This window comes from Aotus nancymaae, unplaced genomic scaffold, assembly GCF_030222135.1.
Source record: "Aotus nancymaae isolate 86718 unplaced genomic scaffold, 86718_ANA_hifiasm-v0.15.2.pri h1tg000040l, whole genome shotgun sequence".
Taxonomy (NCBI): Eukaryota; Metazoa; Chordata; class Mammalia; order Primates; family Aotidae; genus Aotus; species Aotus nancymaae.
The window spans coordinates 57,965,904-57,989,849 of NW_026988454.1; the positions used below are offsets into that span (position 1 = coordinate 57,965,904).

The following is a 23,946-nucleotide window of genomic DNA, read 5'->3' on the forward strand; positions in this document are numbered from 1 at the left end:
GTCCTGCCTCCTATCTCATTTCCCCCTCAGAAATTAGATCCTCCCCCTTAAGGGGGCTGCAGAAGGGTGAAGGTCAGTCTTCTGTGACTGCTTCCCACTGAACTCATGGGCACAGGCCCTGCCTAGCACCGGAGGAGTGAAAAATTTCTGGATACCTGATGTAAGGGGCCCAGAGACAGGATACTTTCATTCTTCAGATCAGCAGATGGGATAGGTTGGAAGCCTTGTGCCAGCATTGTTTTTTTTTGTTTGTTTGTTTTTTTTGCCTGGAACTGGTTTAATCTAGAAAACACAAACTTTTACTCAGAGGTTAAATAAGCAAGGGCCAAATATTAGAAACAAAAAGATAGCTATCCAAGATCCTACAAGAGGTAAAAACCAGGTGAGACTTGGGAAGGCACTTGATAGTTGACCAACTATAGTTGGGGTCAGTGCTCTGATTATATCTGTGTAACCAGGTAGCTTGTTCATAGATCTTTTCAGTGTTAACCTCAGCTTGTCTAGAGTTGTTAAAATATGTGCAGCAGGTTTTATTAATAACTGCACAGACTCTACCATGTTCAGCTAGTAAACAATCCAATGCTAGTGTGTTATTGAGAACTACATTTGCGAAAGAGCCTAAGGACTCTTGAATTCCTTTTAATGCCTGACCCGTGTTGGTGGCTAAGGATTCTAGGGATTGAGTCAAGTTCATTAGAGTTGACTCATGGTAGGTAAAGCTGCCCCCAGGGTGCTGCTAGTCCTAGCACTGCCAATTCCTGCCAGAATTAATCCTATTACTCACTTCTGGTATTCTTGGGTGTTACGGGGTTATAGACAGTGACTCCTGGAGGGGCAAGAGTGACCAGCATACATTCACCTCTGTTCCAAGTTTTTGATATACAAGGGAAAGCTACTCCTAAGAGAACAGGTGACTCCCTAGTGTGTTGGGAGCAATTCAGGTTGTAACTTCTTCCCATTCATGGCACAAACAAAAACGAGCCAGTTGGCTCATTTAAACAGAAGTCCTACAGGGTATGGTATTTATGCTTTGCTGCGAAGTTGTGTCTATAGAGATACTTTTTCCCGGTTCCAATGGGGGTGGTGGGACACTATTTTCTGGAAAGGGTCAGTACTCCCACCTTCCGAGACTAGGCAGTTGTTTTTCCCTTGTATGTTCTGATCCACAAGGCACCATATGTGGTCTCCTCGCTTACAAGTGGAATTCCTTTCACCTTGCTGTGGCCTTGGGAATGTGACAACTAAAGTTGGATCAGAGCATCACGGGGAGGCTTCCGCGCTTGTGCCATAAACACAACAGTGGCTGCAAAAGATAGAATTATTAGTGCACTGGAGATATAGATACCCACTTCCCCAGGTCCAGGCTATGGTGGCAGGGGGTTCACCTAGAATCCATTAAGTGGGAGAGAGTTCCATTTAACAAGTAGGGGTTTGGGATTTGGGGATCGATATAGTTAGTTAGGAGGTTGAGGGGGTATGGTATATACCCCATTATTCCCATATATGGGAATAATGATATTCCCAGATATGCCAGAAGATAGAACTCTCTGTCCTGGGGATGTTCATGACAAATCCAGCAACCATGAAGATGATTCCCTGATGCAATACTTGTCAAAATATTTACTATAGAGTTGTGTTCCCACCCACACTGGGCCAAGGTGACTGGGAGAGCAAACAGGATGAACAGTGACAACATGGTGTTCCCTTGGGCCTTAGCATGGCCTCTACACCCAACAAGGACAAAAGAGGTGTTTCCCAGGAGGTTGGTTAAAGCTACAGAAAGGAAGTATTGTAATCAGAAAGAAGAAAAAAATTAAAGCTCCAGCAGAAATGGCACTGACTGATCTTCCAAGTGGGACCTGGGTGAAGATCTCTCCAGGATACCTCTGCTGGGATGGGCTCAGCATGGCTGCCTCAGTGGGAGGGGCCTACATCAGGTGGTAATCCACTAGTCTGCTGGGCAGAGAAGTGGGCCCCACATGAGGCAGATGGCACTGTGGCCACCCTGCTAGTGGGCTGTCATTGGTATTTGATAGGGATTGCATTGACTCTGTAAATTGCTTTGGATAGTATGGACATTTTAACACTATTTATTCTTCCAACCTATGAACATGAAATAGCTTTTCATTTTTTGGTTGTCCTCTTCAATTTCTTTCATTAGTGTTTTGTACTTTTCATTGTAGTGTTTTTCACTTCTTTGATTAATTCCTATTAGTTTAGTTTTATTTGTAAATTGGATTAATTTTTAGATTTCTTTTTCAGATTGTTAACTGTTGGCATATAGAAATGTTATTGATATTTGTATGTTTTTCTATCCTGCAACTTTACTGAATTTATTTATCAGTTCTAATAGGTTTTTTTTTTGTGGAGTTTGTAGGTTTTTCCAAATATAAGATCTTGTCATCTGTAAACAAGGATAATTTGACCTCTTTCTTGTTTTTGTTTTTTGAGAGAGAGGTCTCTCGACACTGTCACCCAGGCTAGAGTGCAGTGGTGCAGTCTTGGCTCACTGCAACCTCTGCCTCCTGGGTTCAAGCAATTCTCCTGCCTCACCTTCCTGAGTACCTGGGATTACAGGGACCTGTCACCATGCCCGGCTAATTTTTTTGTATTTTTAGTAGAGACGGGGTTTCACCATGTTGGCCAGGCTTGTCTGGAATTCCTGACCTCTAGTGATCTGCCCTCCTCAGCCTTCCAAAGTGCTGGGATTATGCATAGCATAGCATGAACCTGACAATTTGAAGCAGAACAGCCAACACCAAGACATATTTTCATAACATTATTGGACATTAATGAAAAATTATTTGGGCATCCAGGCAAAAAGAGCAAGTGATTTATAAGGGAAAGAAAATTAGATTATCATATTCTTTGACATCAACACTTTATGCCAGAAGAAAATGGAATAATAATGATACTCAAGCAAAGGAAATGTGAGCAAGGATTTTACATCCAGTCAAATTGACATTGAATTATAAAAGGCACACAAGTTTATCAACATGCAAGACTTCAGGGAATAGTGTTGCCACGAGCTCTTTCTGTAGAATCTGCCATAGAATGAATTTCACACAACCAAATATTAATAATAAGAGAGACATTGACACATGACTGGTGGTGAGTATTAATCATATTTTTTGTGAACTTAAATTCAGTGAGGCATATGCCAGGTGTGGCAGCATGCACCTTTAGTTCCACCTACTTGGGAGGCTGAGGCAGGACTGCTTGAGCCCAGGAGTTTGAGACCAGCCTGGGCAACATAGCAAGACCCCATCTCAAAAAAAAGGGGTGAGAGTATGCTGTGTAATGATGATATGCTTGGGCAGTGGAGATACAGTCTATTTTTTAAAAAATAGAGGAAAATGAATATATACAAGTTTTATTTTTAAACTATTCTCAGTAAAGTACACTGCTGATGGTATTATTAGTATTGTTACTTTGAGATTGAGACTGTTTTATATGTGAGATAAAGTCACTGAGTGATTATGGAATATTCAAATTTCATCATTTTCTTTGTCCTTGAGAATCACGATTCTCAATGTGGAAGAAAGAAGATAGAGATGAAATATAATAGAGGCTAATAAGAATATTCCGTAGTCCTGAACATGAATTGGAAATATCACTTTAAACTCAAGAAGTAGTGTGTGTGTGTGTGTGTGTGTGTGTGTGTGTGTGTGTATACCTCTGTTCACTGAAAAGGTCTATAAACAATGACCACAACCCAGTAACAATGCATAGTCCTAGAATTTAGATTGTTGTTTTGAAATGTCATTTTTCACTTAAAGAAACCAGAGTCTCTGGGAGAAATGGCAGATGCCAGATCTCAGGCAGGAAATCTGCAAAATGAGCCTGAAACCTCGTGTGTTATTCGATAGCAAAAGTGGCCTTTATTGTACAATGCTGCAAAGTGTGGAGATTTCTTTTGTGAAAGATCACTGGGGTCATGTCAAAAGTCCTCAGGAACCAATTTGAAGAGGGTCTCACTGGCCAAAGATGGAGTAATTTGAGTTTCACAAACAATAGTAATTGCAATTGATCAAAACCCAACAAATATTTCAAATCTGTGATTTTATGATGATATTGTAAATAAAGGCTAATGGGTTACCTTTGGAGGAATACTAGGAAATTAATTTATCATGAAAAGTGGTAAGTATAGGGAAAGAAGCACTTATCCTACCTTTTCTCTATGAACTGTACTAAATTGTAGATAAGGGGAAACATCTCTTTATAAAAGTATTGCCACTGATAAATGAAAAGGAAATAATAGAATTGGAATGTCACCATTTTGCTGCCCCCAGTGAAATAATGAGTCCAAGCATTTGCTGCATCAATCTGCTAATTTCACGAAAACAGACAATAAGACATGATGAGGCTTCTGTTGAAAGAACACATTACAAAGGAATATGAGTCTGATTAAATCTCCGGACTCAGCTGCCAATTTGCAAGAAATACAGTCAGTTTTGTTTAATGCAACATATGTGTTCCTAAAAAAAACTACACGTTTTGGCCAGACATGGTGGCTCATGCCTGTAATCCCAGCACTTTAGGAGGCTGAAATAAGAGGATTTCTGGAGCCTAGGAGTTCAAAACCAGCCAGGGTAACATAAGGAGATCCCATCTCTTAAAAAAAAAAAAAAAAAAAAAAAAAAAATTACCTGGGCGTGATGGCCTCCCCCGGCGGTCCTAGCTGCTTGGGAAGTTGAGATAGGAGGATCTCGAGCCGGAGAAGTCCAAGGCTGCAGTGAGTGAGCCATGATGTAATCCCTCCTGGGGGATTACACCTGACAGAGTGAGACCCTGTCTCAAAAAACAAAACACAAAAAAAATCCACTTTGCAGCATCGTACAATAAAAACCACTGAGTTTATTGTGAAAATGAGATTTAAGAAAAACTTTCTTAATGGAATTAAAAAAACAAGATAGTAACCAAAAAAAAAAAAAAAACCCATCAGTACAGTTTTACATATGTTAAATGGTTACGAAACATACATACCTTGTAAAAGACCTGAGGTTTGTGAAGGTGGGCATGGGAAGAGTTGCAAGCTTTTAAGTGATTTTGAAGTGGCGGAAGGAGGGTTTTCTGCAATCAGAACCCTAGATGTGGGTAGGAGAGGCTCAGAACAGCACCAGGGTAGCTGGTAGATAGATGTCTGAGGTGTGTGTGTTCCTACGCGGCTCCGCGTAGCTGGATGCAGTTTTCATTTCCCTAGTGTTTCTCATTGTGGAAGAATGTAAGTGGGGGTGAAATCCATAATGCACAAGGCTTTCCCTAATATATCCATCAAGTTGAAGCAAATGTGCATTTTCAAAACTAGCTTTATAGCAGAACTGACAGGACAGAGGACTGGACTGCACCATGTGTGCAATCAACTGACTGGGAGAAATTCTCGAAGTTAAACAGCTCAGGTTCATTAGTAATAAATAAATATAAGGAAAAGAAAGGGACACCTGCAGATTAAAAGAGACTTAAAAAGCATAACAAATATTTAAAGTGGGAAAGACTGAACTGTAGTGCTTAGGGATTCACATTTGGATGTTAAAACTATAAGGAAACATTAAGTGCATGGTTATATAAAAGTTGGGGAATGGTTCCTTTTGGATGAGAGAGGGGCTTGACAAGGCACTTTGGGCAGAGGCCAGCGAAGTTTATATTCTTGCCTTTATACATTAATTTTCTATGGTGTTTTGTGTCTATATTTTAATACAATGAAAAGATATCTTTATTGAATGAATGGCCAAAGTGAAAGGGAAAAGTAGTAGCTACTTTCCTTCTAAATTCCTGCACACAGCTTTATCAGATGAAAACATGCAAGTGACACCATTCCTTTAGTCATTCATAAAATACTAAACTCCAAGGTTGGTGCTCACATGGTGCTAGGGCCTGTGGCAACAAAGATAGTGTAACCGAGTTTCTACTCTGAAGGATTTTAGTGTTTTTGTGCAGACAGATGTTTAAACAAATCAGCTACAGGTGCTGTGCCAATTGCTGTTAGAGAGGAAGGAACTGAGTGCTGTGGGAAAAGGAAGAATAGCTGCCTGGAGATTGGGGGCGGCAGCACAGAGTAGCCTTGAGTTGGGTCTGCAGCAACACATTGCAGATGGGGAAAGGATTCTCCTGGCCCCAATCCCTGATGACGATCCACTGTACCTCTCCACCCCACAGCCATTATCAGAGCACCCAAATGCTTTGTGCTTGGAGTCACAGCTTCAGATAGAACATGGGCCTCCTGTCCAGTAGGAGACTGATTTATTCACTCACCTCCTCGCCTGACCCTCTAGACACCCCTGAGTCTCTGCTGATTATCCCTCACCCCATCCTTAGCCCGTTAGTATTTGATCTCCAGATAGAGGCTTTGCTGTTCTTATTGTGGCCATGGAGTCCCAGTGTGTTCAGTGACATTTTTGTTATTCAGTTGGTCTGGTAGCACAAAATTAGAAAAAATCCAGTAAGCAATCAAGTGGGAAGGAGAGATGTTCCAGAAGGAAAGATGAGTAACTATGAAAGTGAGAGCATGGCTAGTCCTCAGAACAGCTAAGGCATGGGTCTCCCTCATCCCTTCACCCACCTGGGAATGTGAACACAGCAGCCAGCCAGTCCTTCCTCCACACTTCTCTCATGGAGTCCTATTTCCATGAGATGCAGAATTAAAACCAGGGCTGTGATAAACTACAGCTGCAAAACTCACTTTTATTAAGCTTAACACAAAAATAATACAATAAAGAAATATTTAATTAGATGATTATTTTATAAATGAGTTAATTTTTTTAAACCTAGGGAAAGTCTGTTTTGCTTTGTTTTGAATCACAACTTTTTTTTTTTTTTGAGATAGAGTTTTGCTCTTGTTGCCCAGGCTGGAGTGCAATGGCGCAGTCTCGGCTCACTGCGACCTCTGCCTCCCGGGTTCAAGCGATTCTCCTGCCTCAACCTCCTGAGTAGCTGGGATTACAGGTATACGCCACCACACCTGGCTAATTTTGTATTTTTAGTAGAGACAGGGTTTCTCTATGCTGGCCAGACTGGTCTCGAACTCCCAACCTAAGGTGATCCACCTGCCTCTGCCTCCCAAAGTGCTGGGATTACAGGTGTGAGCCACCATGCCCAGCCTTGAATCACAGCTTTTAAAGTCCTAAATAAATAGGCTCTTTCTACTCAGGCAAGTTTCAGCTACTGGTTTCTCTGTAGGTTGTTCCTACACATACTTTATCCCTGGCAGAAACACTCAGGAGAAAGTAGGCTTGAATCAGACCTACTTACTGACCAGTGACCTCACTCCTCACCAAACAAAAAGGACAAAAATTCCTCTATGGGGACTTTTACTCTATTTAAACCTGAAGAGGCTCAGCCCTTTTCAGCAGTGCTGTTTACTGCCAAAGGGTGCATTTTGTTATCATGGAAGCATAAAGCAACTAAATTTAATGTTTTAAGTGTTAAATGAAATGTACCAAAAATTAACTATTAGAAAAAAAATCAGGGAACCTTACATTAATAAATAATTTTTTTTTTTTTGAGATTAAGTCTCACTTGCTCACCCATGCTGGAGTGCAGTAGCACGATCTTGGCTCACTGCAGCCTCCGCCTCCTGGGTTCAGGCGATTCTTCTGCCTCAGCCTCCCAAGTAGCTGGGTCTACAGGCGTGTGCCACCACGCCTGACTAATTTTTTTTAATTTTTAGTAGAGATGAGGTTTCCCCGTCTTGGCCAGGCTGGTCTTGAACTCCTGACCTCGTGATCCACCTGCCTCGGCCTCCAAAGTGCTGGGATTACAGGCATGAGCCACCGCGCCTAGCCAGTAAATAATTTTTTAAAAAATTATAGCTAGCCGGGTGTAGTAGCGCACACGTGTAGTCCCAGCTACTCAGGAGGTTGAGGCAGGAGGCCTTGAGCCCAGGAGTTCAAGACCAGTTGGGACAACATAAGCAAGATGCCTTCTCTAAAAAAATTTAATTTAATTTAAATGAAAATTATAGCTCTTGAATTTTAGAGCTTTATGGAAGTTTGGAGAGAACTGTAACAAGGAAGAAGAAAAGCAGAGGGGTTGGAAAGATCAAGAAATACAGAAATGAACAGATGGTTAAAGAGTGAGTCAGACACAGCAGAACAAAAGAACATGTAAATTACCCTTGTCTTGTAATACTTTGTGTCTGCAAAGCTAGTTAGAGTTAATATTTAAAATGGTTCTTTCTTACACATCATTTTATTTGATCCATATGAGATCATGCCAAGTTGACCTGTCATGGCATGACCATTGAGCGGTTTCCATAGGTTCTGGTATTACTGCCTGACCTGGAAGCAGCATAGCCTCAGGTTCTTAAGATTCACATACACATTCTGGACTTAGAGAATCCACACATAGTCATTTAGTTTTCACACTTTTTTCCAGGTCCATACATTTTAAAGTTTATAAATCAGGGACTACCTGCACCTTTTAAAAATATAATTTACTCTGTCCCTTTATAGCAATGGTTGTCAAATTGTCTCTAAGGCTTTCCATGCTGTCCTAAATAAATGTGTTCAGGAGATGACAGGGCTCTAGGCATTTTTTTTTTAATTGAGACTGAGTCTCTCTCTTTCACCAAGGCTAGAGTGCATTGGCAAAGTCTTAGCTCACTGCAACCTCCGCCTCCTTGGTTCAAGCGATTCTTGTGCCTCAGCCTCCTAAGTGGCTGGGATTACAGGCATATACCACCACGCCCAGCTAATTTTTGTGTTTTTATTAGAGATGGGGTTTTGCTATGTTGGACAGACTGGTCTTGAACTCCTGGCCTCAAGGATCCCCCACCTTGGCCTCCCAAAGTGCTGGATTACAGGTGTGAGGCATCGTGCCTGGCTGCTCTAGGCACTTCTTCAACTGTTTTATACATGAACTTTCACATAGGTAGCAATTGTTTTGATAGGTGTTAGGATTAACTGCTTTAAAGTTATCCCACAGTCACAGAATTTTTGGTAAAAATATTACAACTCTATCAATTTTCTTCTCCAATTTTTACAGAATTTAAGAAAAATAAATCAGAATATTTAAAAGAAATGACATACCATTCTGTTAAAACTCTCTAAATCTTTGCTGTGGGCAGATTTCCATTTCATGCAATTTTCTGTGAAATTAATGAGTTTTTTTCTTTATTTCACTGAAATGAATAAGGAGCATCAGTGTAATTATATAGACTCATTTGTACAAAAATGCCTCATTTGTATTTCATAAGGTTTCAGAGGTCTTTATTCAGTTTTCAACTTAACAGGCTGAAAGTAACTACCATAGATATGGCTTAATCACTTAGTTTGCTTAGTTTTGAAACTTAGAATAATAATAGCAATTGCAGTTTAATAAAATCTTATAGACAGTTAATATTCATATTTCTCAGTTCTAAGAAATTTATAAAGTTATTGAATGAAAACTTTCATTCAATTTTTCATCCATTATTTCCCTCTGTGTATTTGAACTTGGAGGCAATTCTGGGAATGATATGTCTTCAAATTGGTAACCTGATAATCACCATACAACTCTTTTTACTTCTGAATCTTACACTAAAAAAGCTATTGCTTTCCACAAAATCTTGGTCAGTCCAAACAAGGTTTCAGATTAAAATTTATTTGAAGATTACTAGAAATAAGCATAATTAATTTCCTTTCATCATCAACATTTTTAAACTACATGGAATGGAAAAGTACAGGGAATTGAAATCTGCCCAAACATTTAGGTCCACACTTAACACCAGTTAATGTGGTAGGAACCCTGGAGCTAAAGCTTCCAGGAGACAAGGTTCCTACCTTCATGTACTAGAGAAGAAACGCCATGTAAACAAATAATTACATAGAGTGTTGTAAGGACTGTCCAAGAACTATGTGTAAGATGCTTGGGGGCCTGGGGGAAAGGTTAGGTCCACAGAAGACTTCTCAGAGGAGATACTTGTTTGTTTGTTTGTTTGAGACAAAGTCTTGCTTTGTCGCTAGGCTGGAGTGCAGTGGAGCAATCTTGGCTCACTGCAACCTCTGCCTCCTAGGTTCAAGCGATTCTCCTGCCTCAGCCTCCTGAGTAGCTGGGACTACAGGCATGCACCACCACACCGAGCTAATTTTCGTATTTTTAGTAGAGACAGGGTTTCACCTTGTTGGCCAGGATGGTCTCAATCTCTTGACACGTGATCCGCCTGCCTCAGCCTCCCAAAGTGCTGGAATTACAGGGGTGATCAGAGGAATCACCTGGCCCAGAGGAGGTGTTTTTAATGAGCATGGTGGTAGTTTGAAGGAAATGCCAAAACAGCATAAGAAAGTTTGCTGACTTTTATTCTTAATTAGAATACTGTATGTATTTCCTTGTACATTATTAATTTTCTTAGCACACTTGTTTATGGTAAAGACAAACTAAAGCTGAATGTTCAAATAGTTCTAATAAGATTTTACAGCTTATCTTTTTAAACAGCCCATTTGAAGGTTTGAAAGTAATTTGAAATAAGTAGAATATTTACAGTTTGGAATGTATTGATAAATATGATTGAGATTGTCACCAAGGGTTCTATTTGTTCCTTAGATATTACAGTAAATTAAGATAATAGCAATGTGCTAATGACCTACTGATTATTGTCTTTCCTAGATGAAAACTTTTCAGTTCCTCATAATAAAAGAGGAGTTCTTGGAATGGCCAACAAAGGCCGCCACAGCAATGGGTCACAATTCTATATCACACTGCAAGCAACTCCTTATCTAGATAGAAAATTTGTGGCTTTTGGGTATGTATATTGTAGATTTGTCTATATAACGTTCACACATATAAAAATATTATTCAAAAATATTTGGATAAATATTGTATATAGTGTACAGGTAGCTAAAAATAGGGCTTAAATGCAAAAATAATACAAATAGAGACAAAAGTATTTAAGAAATACTTTGCAAGAATTTTCCTATCTATAAAAACACAGAAACTGGCCAAGCACAGTGGCTCAGGCCTGTAATCTCAGCACTTTTGGAGGCTGAGGTGGGAGGATTTCTTGAGCCCAGGAGTTCAAGACCAGCCTGGGCAACATAGCAAGACCCCATCTCTACAAAAAATTTTAAAATTAGCTGGCCAGGCATGGTGGCTCATGCCTGTAATCCCAGCACTTTGACAGGTCGAAGCAGGTGAATTACTTGAGGCCAGGAGTTCCAGAGCAGCCTGGCTAACTTGGTGAAACCCTGTCTCTACTAAAAATACACAAATTAGGCGCGGTGGTGCATGCCTGTAATCCCAGCTACTCTGGAGGCTGAGGCAGTTGAACCTGGGAGGCAGTTCTAGTGAGCTGATACTGTACCACCGCACTCCAGCCTGGGTGACAGAGCAAGACTGCCTCAAAAATAAATAGACCAGGTGCGGTGGCTCATGCCTATAATCCCACACTTTGAGAGGCTGAGGCAGGCGGATCCCTTGAGGTCAGGAGTTCAAGCCTGGCCAACATGGCAAAACCCCATCTCTACTAAAACTATAAAAAATTAGCTGGACATGGTGGTGCACGCCTGTAGTCCTGGCTACTCAGGAGGCTGAGGCAGGAGAATTGCTTGAACCCAGGAGGTGGAGGTTTCAGTGACTGAGATCGTACCACTGCACTCCAGCCTGGACAACAGAGCAAGGCTGGGTCAAAATAAAATTAAATTAAGTAAAATTAAAAAATATTAGCTGGGTGTGGTGGTGCATGCCTGTAGTCCCAGCTACTGAAGAAGCTGAGGTGAGGGGGTTGCTTGAGCCTGGGAGCCATCATTGTGCCACTACACTCTAGCCTGGGTAACGGAATGAGACCCTGTCTCAAAAATGTATATAAAACAAGGCTGGGCATAGTGTCTCACGCCTGTAATCCCAGCACTTTGGGAGGTCAAGGCAGGTGGATCACAAGGTCAGGAGTTCAAGACCAGCCTGGCCAAAATGGTGAAACCCCATCTCTACTAAAAATACAAAAAATTTGCTGGGTGTGGTGGTGGGTACCTGTAATCCCAGCTACTCAGTAGGCTGAGGCAGAAAATTGCTTGAACCTGGGAGGCGGAGGTTGCAGTGAGCTGAGATTACACCATTGCACTCCAGCCTGGGTGACAGAGCAAGACTCTGTCTCAAAAAAAAAAAAAAAATACACACACACACATATGTAAAACAAAATAAAAACAGAGAAACCATTTAGGCATAGTCATGATAATGTTCTTTCTGTGTCTCTATTTATCCATCTATCGATCTTCAGCTTGAAAGATATTATCAATTTGTAATTACTATGAATCATACCACAGTGCTTAATAATATAGATATACTAATATGTAGTAGTGAAGAGGTGAAGTCATTTAAGTAATTGTCCATGGACACCATAAAGAGGTAGATGAAAACTATTCTTACATGTAACTTTTATTACTGAACGATTTTAAATATGGAAACATCACAGGTAATAGTTATTATTAGAATATTATTATGCTTAAAGATATATGAACCTAAAATGAGTGATGGAAATACTTTTCATCACTCCAGTGTTTCATATCTCTTTTTAATTACTGAGTGAATATGAGGCAGGGCTTACTTTGTGTTCCCTAAAATAATGTAAAGTATTTGGGTTTTTCTGAATAACTGTTAGATTTATTCCACCCACTCCATAGTGATAATTATTGACTCTCCAGCACCTGGAATTTCATGCCAGTGTTCATTTTAACCACAATAATTCCTTTAGTGCAATGCTTTCCGCGATACTTCCAGGTTGAAAAATAGAAAGTGTATTTTCATCCAAAGGCTATCTTTAAAGAGATAACATTACATTAATAGATGCATAGCCTAAAATAATGACTTGTCTTCAGTTTTCCCTGGTCCCAAATGAATTGTATTCTGATTTTGAAAATGCATTGTTAAATTAGTTTTAAATTCAAATAACATTTCTTGGATCATTTAAATCTCTGTCATGTTGCTGACAGTCTCTATCCTCTACTAACCCTGGTGATCCTTTATATCTAAGCTAAAGACACCTTTCTCAAACACAAACATGACTACTTGAAAACTTTTAGTGCCTCCATTACCACTTCCCCATGTGCCGAGCCTGATATCTAGCATGGCATTCTAGGTCCTCTACTCTCTGGCCTCACATCTTTTTTCAACCCTCTCTTCTGCTGTTTTCCCAACTCTTCAAACAGAATTTTGTTAGGCACCTGTAGTATGCCATTCGTAATACTCAGTGCTGGGGAAAAAGTGACAAGGTAAAATCCCTGCTCTTCAGGGAGCTTAGAGTATATTAGGAAAAACAGGTCAAATAACCAACAGCTAAGTGACAGTGAGACATGGGCTATGCAAACTGTACAGGGTGCATTGGGAGGTGGGAAAGAAAACACCCTCCAACACCGTTCATCAAAGGGAGCACAGAGCCTTACAGGGCCACAGTGGAGTGGAGAGCACTCAGTCTCCTTTTGATGATTCCAATTCTCTATGATCCACCTTCCTCTTGGGGAAATCTCTAATTTTTGTTATTATCATTCTAGCCTCTGGGAGGCACTGCCCCTCTTCTTTTCTGCCTCAAGTATGATCTCAGTGTATTCCTTAAATCTCTAAATTGAAAAAAAAAAAAAAAGGTCTCCAAATCACAGTTGAGGTTCAGCTGGAATATTTAAACAAGACCTTACAGAATGCTAAGGGAGAAGCAGAAAGGTAAAATATAATAGGCAACTAGATAATCTAGTTAAACTAATGAAATAGAACTCCTTCAGGGATACCTTCCTTCCCAGCTGTAGTGCTGCCTCTTCCCTGTCATCTCTCAGTATCCCCAGGTGTGTCTGAGCTTTTGGAAGCCTGGACATGGTTAGCAAGGTCCAGAGAGATGCAGAAATTCCCTCTGATCCAAGACAGACACTCCTTCCAAGGCCATTTTCAGGTACATGAACCTGCCACTCCCTCAGATGGATGACACTGGGAATGTCCTTCAGGAAGGACCATAGCAATCCATAGAGCCTGGCCTGGCCCAGTGGTCTCATAGAGAAAGAATATCACAAAACAAGCCTGTAAGCTCTCCATTCATGTGCACACATGGTAGAAGGGGTGCTAGTGGAAGGGGGAATTATTTCATTTTAAGAGACTTATAAGGTGGGAGGGGGTCATGGAAAGTTTCATAAGAAGACGAGCTAAGAGGTGAAAAGTCAAGTAAAAATTAGCCAGATAGAGAAGCTGGAAATCAGAATGAGTCGAATCAATTTTAGTGTGAAGAGGTTTCACAGAGAGGTCCCGAGAAGTACAAGAGCATCTTCTCTACAAGCCATCTGGTCTGGACAGAGCTTAGTGCCCAGGGGAGAATGGAGAGGGTGGAGGCTGGATAAGAGGGTCAGCCAGGGCCCAGCTCCCAATGGGCCGCGGGTGCCATGCTGCTGAGCACGAGCCTCAGCCAAGGGTGATAGGGGCCATGGGAGAATTTTACATTGTGAGCAACATACTCAGCTTGTCATTTTTGAAGAAAAAAAAGGAATGAATTGGCAAAGGATGAAAAAGAACTAGCAAGACCACTTAAGCAGCTATGGTTATAATAGGCCATAAATGAAGTCCTGCTCAAAAGCACCAGCAGTACAGATGAACAGGCGATAAGTGGACAAACTCAAGACATTGAGAATTTAGAGTCGAGGGCAAGGGCCTGAGCAGAGTCCAGGCCAGCACTGTCTAGTAGAACGCTCTGTGACGATGGAAATGTCCAGCCCAGTATGATAGCCACTGGCCACACATGGCCACTGGGTACTTGAAATGTGGCTAGTGTGACTAAGGAACTATATTTTATTTAATTCTAATTAAAGTTTTTTTTTTTTTGGACAAGGTTTTGCTCTGTTGCCCAGGCTGGAGTGCAGTGGTGCAATCTCAGCTTACTCAACCTCTGCTTCCTGGGTTCAAGCAATTCTTATGCCTCAGCCTCCCAAGTAGCTGGGATTACAGGCATGCACCACCATGCCCAGTTAATTTTTGTATTTTTAGTAGAGATAGGGTTTCACCATGTTGGCCAAGCTAGTCTTGAACTCCTGACCTCAAGTGAGCCACCCACCTCAGCCTCCCAAAGTGCTAGAATTACAGGTGTTAGCCACTGCAAGTCCCAGCCTATAATTAAGTTTAAATAGCCGCATGTGGCTAGTGGCGACCATACTGGAGAGTGAAAGTCTAGAGTAACTCCTAGGATTTGGGAACTGGTTGGATGGGTGGTACCATTCACCAAGATAATAGAAGGAGGAGGATTTGGAAGAAAAGATCATGAGTTCAGGTTGGACAAGTTTCATAACAGGATACGTATAGGATAGCCAGTTGGCGGCATCCCAGGAGGTGGATATTCAAGTTGGGTCAGGGCTGGAGATGTAATTTGGTAGTAATTTGTAGACTGGCAGCTAAGCTGCAGCCAGACCATAGTACCATCACCCCAAGAACCGTCTCTGTGCCTTTGCTTACCTTGTCTTGTCGGAGAACAGGCTTCATATTGGACAGAAACGAATCTATTTATCCTCTGCTCTTCATCCTCAGAATGTACCTTGTGTTGCCCTGTGTGGTGGTTTCTGATTGGGATGGCAAAAATAGAGCCCAAAGGCACAGAGAGGGCTAAAGTACAGTTGGTGTCAGCACTGACCATGCCCCCATAAAGGCTCACCTTCCCCTCAGCCACTGTCCCAGCCTAAGCATTGGCAGAGGGCACCAGTCCTATGTCTTGACCTGTCTCTCTGCCCTCTTTTCATGGAAAGAACCATCAGAAGTCTAGCTCCACTCCCCAGGAAGTTCTAGTTCATGGCCAGCAAGTGTCTACAGAGATCTAAACTAGCATGGCTTTTTTTTTGGAGATGAGTCTCACTCTATGGCCCAGGCTGAGTGCAGTGGTGCAAACTCAGCTCACTGCATCCTCCACCTCCCAGGTTTAAGCAGTTCTCCTGCCTCAGCCTCCCGAGCAGCTTGGATTACAGGCATGTACCACCAAGCCTGGCTAATTTTTGGTATTTTAATAGAGATGGGGTTTCACCATGTTACCCCCAGGCTGGTCTCGAAATCCTGAGCTCAGTCAATCTGCCTGCCTTGGCCTCCCAAAGTGCTGGGATTACAGGCTTGAGCCACTGCATCCAGCCTAAACTAGCATGGCTTTGAGCTGTCTTTTATTCATGCACTCAGTGGATGTTGTCAGGTGCCTGGTATGTGCCAGGCATTATGCTAGGCACTGAGCCTGAGCACACACATTATCCCTGCCGTCATGGGAGAATCAGAAATCAATCAAAGAAGATACAAACAAATGTAAGCTTGCAACCCTGGGAACTTCTCTAAAGGAGAGAGAGGGAACATAAGCAAGGTGTCCTGGGAAACTTCCCCAAATAAGTGATGACTGAGCTGAGGTCTGAAGGAAGACCAGGGGGTGACCATGCCAACGGGTAGGGGTCAGGGAGTAATGGAGGAGCTGTGGAAGAAGGGAGCATGGAACTCTTGAGGTACTGAAAGCCAGTCTGGCTGGAGCAGAGAGCAAGAGGAAGCATGTGGCCAGACCTCCCAAGAGGCCGTGGGAGATAGACTGTGCAGGCCCTGGTAGGCAATGACAGGGATTTTTTTATCTTTATCATAAGGATACTGGGAAATTATTGTCATATTTTGAACAAGGAGGTGATCACAGATTTCTAGTTCTAAAAGACCATGCTGGCCAGGTATGGTGGCTCACACCTATAATCCCAGCACTTTGGGAGGTCAAAGTGGGAGAATTGCTTGAGGCCAGGAGTTCAAGACCAGCCTGGGCAACATAGCAAGATCCCATCTGCACAAAAATAAATAAATAAAAATATTGGCCAGGCATAGTGGCACACACCTATAAGCCCTGGCTACTCAGGAGCCTGAGGCAGGAAGATCACTTAAGCCAGGAGGTCAAGGCTGTAGTGAGCTAAGATCATGCTATGTCACTCCAGCCTGGGCAACAGAGTGAGACCCTGTCTCAAAAAAAAAAAAAAAAATCACCTTGACTTCAGGGAGAAGAACAGAGGGGAGGGTGCCAAGCAAATGGAGGAAGCCAGCTCAGAGCTAAGGCAAGAGGGCCAGCTGTCTGGATGATGGCCCTGGGTGCTGTAGGTGTGGCAAAGTGGACATATCCAGAGAGGTTTAGGATACTTGGGGCTTATGTTCATTTAATTTTTAGGAAATAGTCTTAGCTATAGCTGAGTAGGACTCCATTTTGGAATGTAAGTTAAATGTGAAAATTTATGACTGACTAAATTTTTCATTTTTTTCTCCTATGTAGGCAATTGATTGAAGGAACAGAAGTGCTTAAACAACTAGAATTAGTTCCAACAGAGAATGAAAGACCAATACCTATGTGTAGAATTATTGACAGTGGAGATCCTTATGCTTGATTTTCATATCAGTATTTTCTGTGATAATGTATTTCTTTGTATCTGATCAGCTGTTTGTAGATTTAATTAAACAGTACTTGATAAAATATAATATGAAAGCTGTGGCAGACAATGTAGGTTGCCTCATCTACACCCAATCTCTCCCCATCCTCCTTTCCTGCCTCTCTCATAGAGATTATGAAAGGGGAATACTCAATTTCCTAGCCTCCTTCGCAGCCAGGGGTGGCCATGAGAGATGGTTCTGGCCAACGAGACAGGAGTAGAATGCCAGTGGTCCTGCCCCTTCCCCTTCATCCAGTCTGGAATGTGGAGAGGCTGGAGCTGCAGCTGTGGCCTTGAGGCCATAAAGAAAAGGCCGAGTACTGCAGAGATGTCAGCACCAGTCTCTTGAGCTGCGAGACCAATTCCAACTGCTCTGGACTTCTTAGTATATGAGACTAACAGACCACTGTGTTGTTTATGTTACTGTTGGTTGAGAAGTTTGTTACTTGTAGACAAAAACATTCTTAATTGAGCAGCATACCTGATAGCCTAAGACATTTGTAATAGAATTTGGTTCTTGTTTGTAACTACATGTACCCCAGGAGAAACTTGGTAAGGAACCAAATAGGAATGATGCAAAAGAAAAAGCAATTCATTGTAATATCTCATTGTTTATGCATAGCATTCAGAAAGGGTATCTACACTTTGGATATTTTTGTATATGACATGAACATCATCCTTCCCTCCCTGAGCCATACCAACCCTATGAAAACCAAGGGCTATGTTACAGTCCCTGTGGTGGCTGACTTCGTGATGTTATTGGAGATCCAGCTTTATCAGCTACTCTGGAATCTAAAGTTCTCAAGCTCATGTCACCTGGGGAGATTTTTAAATGTAACCTAATAGACCTTGTCCTTGACCTACTAAGGCAGAGTTCCCAGGCATGGGGCAGAGATTCTATGTTCATTTAGCTCTTTCCCCAGGGTTCCCATTTAGGGCACTAGTCACCTGGGAATCACTGCAAGGCATAAGGAACTGCTTCCAGCCCCCATAGTGTAGTGTAGTCAGGAGAGTGCTTGACTCTGCTATTGGTGACCTTGCTCAGCTCCTGTTAACACCACTACCCTGTGCCTCTGCTCTGCCCAGACTGAGTGCTTTTCTTGCCCTAAACAGAATGAGGTTTGTCATCCAAGAATGATCTCCATTTACATCAGTCTTAAAGGGGCAGGCCTCTCATGGATATGGGGCTTGCCAAAAGTAAGCATAGGCTTTTTTGTTTTACTTTTTATTTTGACATAATTATAGATTCACAGGAAGTTGCAAAAATAGTCCAGAGCAGTCCTGTGTACCTTTCACCCATTTTCCCTAGTGGTTACACTTACAAAATGGTAGTACAACATCAAAACCAGCCAATTGACGTTGGTACAATGTATGTGATACCATTTTATCATGAGTATATTCATGTAACCAACACCCAAAAGAAAATACAGAACTTTTCCAGCACCACAAAGACCCCCTTCCAGTACGCCTTTATAGTCACACCCACTCCCCTGCCCCTGCCGTTCCTGACTACTGACAACTGGCATTTGCTTTTGTTTTTTTAAGGACAGCTTTATTGCTACATGACATATGCTTTATGCTAAGACCTGAGGTGGATGGAAGGAAGCAGACCGCCTATGTTACATTCTCAACTGACCCAGAGCAGCATAGTGTTAAGAATGTGTGTTCTAGAGCCAGACTGCTAGGGTTTGAATCCTGGCTTTGCCATTCCCTAGCTGCACGAACTCAGGCAAGAACTTTTCTGTGTGTCAATTTCTTCATCCGAGAAACATACCTACCACATAGGATTGTCGTGAGGGTTCCATGAATCAATTTGTATAAAGAACCTAGAAGAGGACCCGGTCTACTGTAAGTGCTCGATAAATTTTATACTCAATAAATTACTAATGTGTAACCTTCAGGGTGTAGCCTCAGAACTTGGGCTTTTTGAAAGCTCTTCAGTGACTCTGAAAGCCAGATTTGGGAAACCCTGAGGAGAGTCTCCCTCTTCCTATACTCACAGACTTCTGGGCAGTCTGAGAACTCAGGTGATTCTACAGCCTCCAGACCCTCTCACTGGGCCTTTGGCGGTGTTCCTCAGGTCACACTGGGGGCATCTCAGACAAAAGGGAGCTCAGCAGGATTCAAAACAAATGGTGAATGAAAATTATTGCTTTGCAAGGAGCCCAGTTAAAACACATGACAAGTGTTGCTCATGTAATAACAAGCAGCAGGGCAGTTCTTACTGGTGATGAACCTATATATTAATGGAATTAGGCATTTTATCTGATGTTGTGAAAGAACTGGGATATTTGCATGGGTGTAAGAAACTGATTCCAGCTCCCTTGGTTAGCAGCAGTAAAAAGGTAGAATTCTGCCAGTCTTCTCAAGGATGGTGAGTTCGTGGTCCCTTTGTTCACTCTAACTTTCCACTTCTGAGCTATAGAAACCTCAAGCACAGATCTATTTATGCAGTGGTTCTTATCAGCACCACTTTAAAGTATACACACTGATTCTTCTGTGCTAGAATGATTTGTATGTTTAACCTCATAGTTGAAGAAACTGTTACATGAACTCAAAAGTTTACTCCAGTGAACTCCACATGTAAGACTTTGATTTAATCAAATTGAAAGACTTTAATTAAACAGAAGGGATTCTAGATTTTTCCACATCTACAAATAAGACCATAAAGTCCTTCTGATGATTCACACAAAATGTTAAGTTATGTGTCTAAACTTGCCCTAACTGCTGATATGGCAAAGTCAAGTACATATGCTGTATCTTATACTAGGCCATGTGAATAAGGGAGTGCATAGCTAAACATTTTTCTTATATGGGGAGATTTGAGGTAAATGTTTAAAATTTTATCCAAGGAATTTGTTTGCCCCAACTGCAAACAGTGCCAGTTATTTGTTAAGGAATGGATAGTCTGGCAACCTCAGGATTCCAGATCCTGAGTTTTTATACTTTATAGATATTTTAAATGAAGTGTATTTTAGAACCACTTGTCCAGCAATGTGATGGTCAAATCACTTAACCTTTCACTGTCCTCATTTGTAAAAATAACAGAACTTGAATTGCTAGCTTTCTTCTGGCTCTAAAACTGTAGTGATTTTTCTGAGTAAATATATAAAATCAATAATAATTTCATAAGTGAAAAAGGGGTACATCTGTCTTACAGTGTTCTGAGGATTGAGACAGCAGGTGAAAGTGCTTCTACGAATGCTTGGCGCACAGCAGATACTCCGTTAAGAATTAGCTTCCCTTCTGAAACATCTCCCTGCAAAAATCAATCTACCACTGAAAGAATATCATCATCATTATTTCAAGAAATAGCAAGCCCTTTTTATACTGAGTGTTAGCAGTTCTCACAAACATCAGATTAACTTTCAATCAACTGAACTAGTTCAAAGGTATATCTTTAAAAATAAAATTGATCTCTACCACACCTAGCAATATTCTCTCTTATGGAGACTCATTTTTTAAACTATATTGATCTTACTCTCCCCTATACTTCCCAAAGTGGAATCACCACCACTTAAATCTGCCAAGTCTTAAGACTTTCATATATCATACAAAATATTGGTGACAAACTCAGTAGTAATGTATACAACATAAATTACAAGTTGCATATTTGATAGAGGGCTTTGTAAGTATGGTGATAAATCACAGGTTCACCCAGGTTGGAGTGCAGTGGCACAATCTTGGCTCACTGCAACTTCTACCTCCTGGGTTCAAGCAATTCTCCTGCCTCAGCCTCCCAAGTAGCTGGAATTACAGGCGCCCACCACCATGCCCAACTTATTTTTTGTATTTTTAGCAGAGACAGGGTTTTGCTATGTTGGCCAGGCTGGCCTTGAACTCCTGACATCAGGTGATCCGCCGCCTCGGCCTCCTAAAGTGCTAGGATTACAGGCATGAGCCACTGCACCCAGCCATACTCCAACTTTAATACTATACACATGGACATATCTTCTGGGAATCTTGTTAAAACGTAGGTTCTGATTCAGGAGATCTGACGGGGAGGCCTGAGATTCTGCATTTCTAATGCATTTCTAGGTGATACAAATGATACTGGTTCGAGAACCACATTCTAGGAAGCACAAGTAAAGCACTGGATTGCCACCTAAGCTGCAGATTAGAAACACCTGGGAAGCTTTTAAAACTGATGTCCAGATGTTACTCCAGACTAATTAAATTGGTATCCAGGCATTCATTTCAGTATTTTTCAACACCCACCACCGCCACCGCCACCGCCGCTACCACCAGGTAGTTCCAATGTGCAGCCAAGGTTAAGAACAACTGCTCTAAAGTGTAATGTTCCCCTTCTGGAACCCTGGCACGCTTTTCAAAGAAACATCCATAGTCAAAGTGGAGAGCCTCCTAATGAGAGCATCTCTAGAATTTCACACTCAATCTTAATCACAATATTAAGAATCTGAATATACAGTTTTAGCTTACTATTAATATTTGATTTGTTCCAGTCCTTCTCTGTCAAAACTGATTCAAATACTACTAAACAAGCTTTAATATATGCTGTTAAAACTGTCTTTTTAGATGCCAGCCCTTGCTTCCCACCTATACCCTTCTAGATGAATCGCCGTGACCCACAGCTGAAGAGGGGCTGCGCTCAGGGAGTTGTTTGTAGCATCTGCCCTCCTGCACTTTATTTTATTTTTGAGGCGGAGTCTCACTCTGTTGCCCAGGTTGGAGTGCAGTGGTGCACTCTCCACTCACTGCAACCTCCACCTCCCTGCAATCAATTCTTCTGCCTCGGCCTCCCAAATAACTGGGATTACAGGTGCCCGCCACCAAGCCAGGCTCCTCCTGTGCTTTTCAATGCAGCTATTTTTGGCAAGGGTGGACAACTGACTGAAATAAGCCAGTTTGTTCATTTATTCATTATTTTAAAAAAATATTAAATGCAGAGAATAAACTGGTGAGCACTGCCTCTATTCTGAGTTAATCTAGCAAGAAAGACAATTGCTATGTAATATAGTATATGCTTTGTTACAGGCAAGTCCAGGGTGCACAGAGCAGAAACACCTTTTGTAGTCTGGGAGTGGGGAGAATGGGGTAGTTGAATAGTTTAAGGACAGCTTCAGATGAGAGTGACAGCTTAGCTGAGAGACCTGAAAGGAGAAGTAGGAGTTGGTCAGATGCCAGAAGGGAATAAGAATGGTCTAAGCAGAAGAAATTGCATGCATGAAGATCCAGATGCAAAAGAAAACATGACTAGTTAGGAGAATTGGGAGTTCAGGGAGCTCTAGTATAGACTTCGTGGTTGGAGTCAGAGCAGAGAGTAGTAACAGACATGTTGGGAAGGCATGGGTACGTCGGTCAAGTTATCTCTTTCAAGAGCTGTAACTGGAATACTGGGCAATGGAGATGATTGGCTATGGGGACGTAGATCTGGCAATGTCATGTAGGGTTGAAGCCTGAAACAAAGTCCTAGCAAACCAGGTCCACATGCTAGGGATTCCTCCTTTTAAGTTCAGGTCTCCCTTGGTTCTCCCATACTTGATTTCCCACCGCTGAATGCCTATACAATTTATTGTATATTCTTATGAGGAAGGAGACCTAAGCATCTAAGACCACCTCCCCCTTGACTTCCACATTGCATTTCAATAGGAGAAGTAAAGGCTGGCAGACTGGGAGCCACCCTAACTGCCCTCCTATAAATAACAGGCATGGTATGGAGGAATCTTTCCAGAAGGCATTGTTTTTACTTAAACAGGATCAAACCCCCACCTAAGCCACATACCCCATGCCTACTCCATGGACCAAAACCCTTTCACGTGTAATTTCTAGAGTTGTAAGCCTTTATAAGGACAGGGATTTTCTTTGTTCAAGGGCTTGGCTATTTGGGGTATCCAGATCTGCCACAGCCCCCAGCCGAATAAATCACCACTTCATTCCCAGTTCGGTGTTCGAGAGGTTTGTTTTGTGTCCTTTCCTGGTTTACTTACAGTGAATGGATTCCCTTTAACATAAGCTAGTACAAGAGGGTTTGTACTTCTTGCTATCAAGTAGTGGAGCCAAACCTCTGATTATTAAGGGGGCCACTGGATGTTAATTATACCTACAGCTAGAAGGCAGGCTCCTGTTAGGAGTGTTGGTCTGTTTATTTGGGGAAAGGTATTGAAAGAAGGCTGAAGCATTTTTTAAAAATTTGCTGTTTAAAAAACTTGGAGCTTATACTGCTAGAAGATTCATAGCGCAGAAGCACTCGTCTGCCTTCAAGAAAATAAATGGTTAAGAAGGTCGCTTTAACAACCAATCAGTCTAATTGCAAGCAAAATGTCTAAGAGGAAATAACCTGAGTGATGGCTGACCTTGCAGACAGAACGCTCTTGACAGTGCTTGTCAACTGTTTTTTTTTTTTTTTTTTTTTTTTTTTAAACAATACTGGGAGATATTTTTGGCTGTCACAACTGAGAGGTGGAGTGCTTCTGTCATCTAGTCGGTGGAGGCTAGGAATGCTGCTGCACATCCAACAATGCACGGGACAAGCAGGAATGAGTCAGCCCGAAATCTCGATAGTGCCAAGACTGAGAAACCCTGCTCCATGACAACAATAAACAGAGCTTTACTCTTTCAGGAACTGAAAACAAAA

The 23,946-nt window shown here is 41.8% G+C and overlaps 1 protein-coding gene across 7 annotated transcripts in view; it reads left to right on the forward strand.

Annotated features, from left to right (window-relative positions):
* Nucleotides 1-23,234, forward strand: part of PPIL6 (peptidylprolyl isomerase like 6) — a 52,656-nt gene extending 29,422 nt beyond the window's left edge. For 2 of the 7 annotated variants that reach the window (XM_064360789.1, XM_064360791.1), the window contains 2 exons: nucleotides 10,582-10,717; nucleotides 18,897-23,234. In XM_064360789.1, the coding sequence (XP_064216859.1) occupies nucleotides 10,582-10,717; nucleotides 18,897-19,158 (398 nt within the window). In that variant the 3' untranslated portion in view covers nucleotides 19,159-23,234. Of the gene's footprint in view, nucleotides 1-7,974; nucleotides 8,051-10,579; nucleotides 10,718-17,197; nucleotides 18,678-18,896 lie in introns of those variants that run through there. The other 5 variants (XM_064360792.1, XM_064360793.1, XR_010336651.1 and 2 more) reach the window with 4 other exon arrangements.
* The last annotated feature ends 712 nt before the right edge of the window (nucleotides 23,235-23,946 follow it).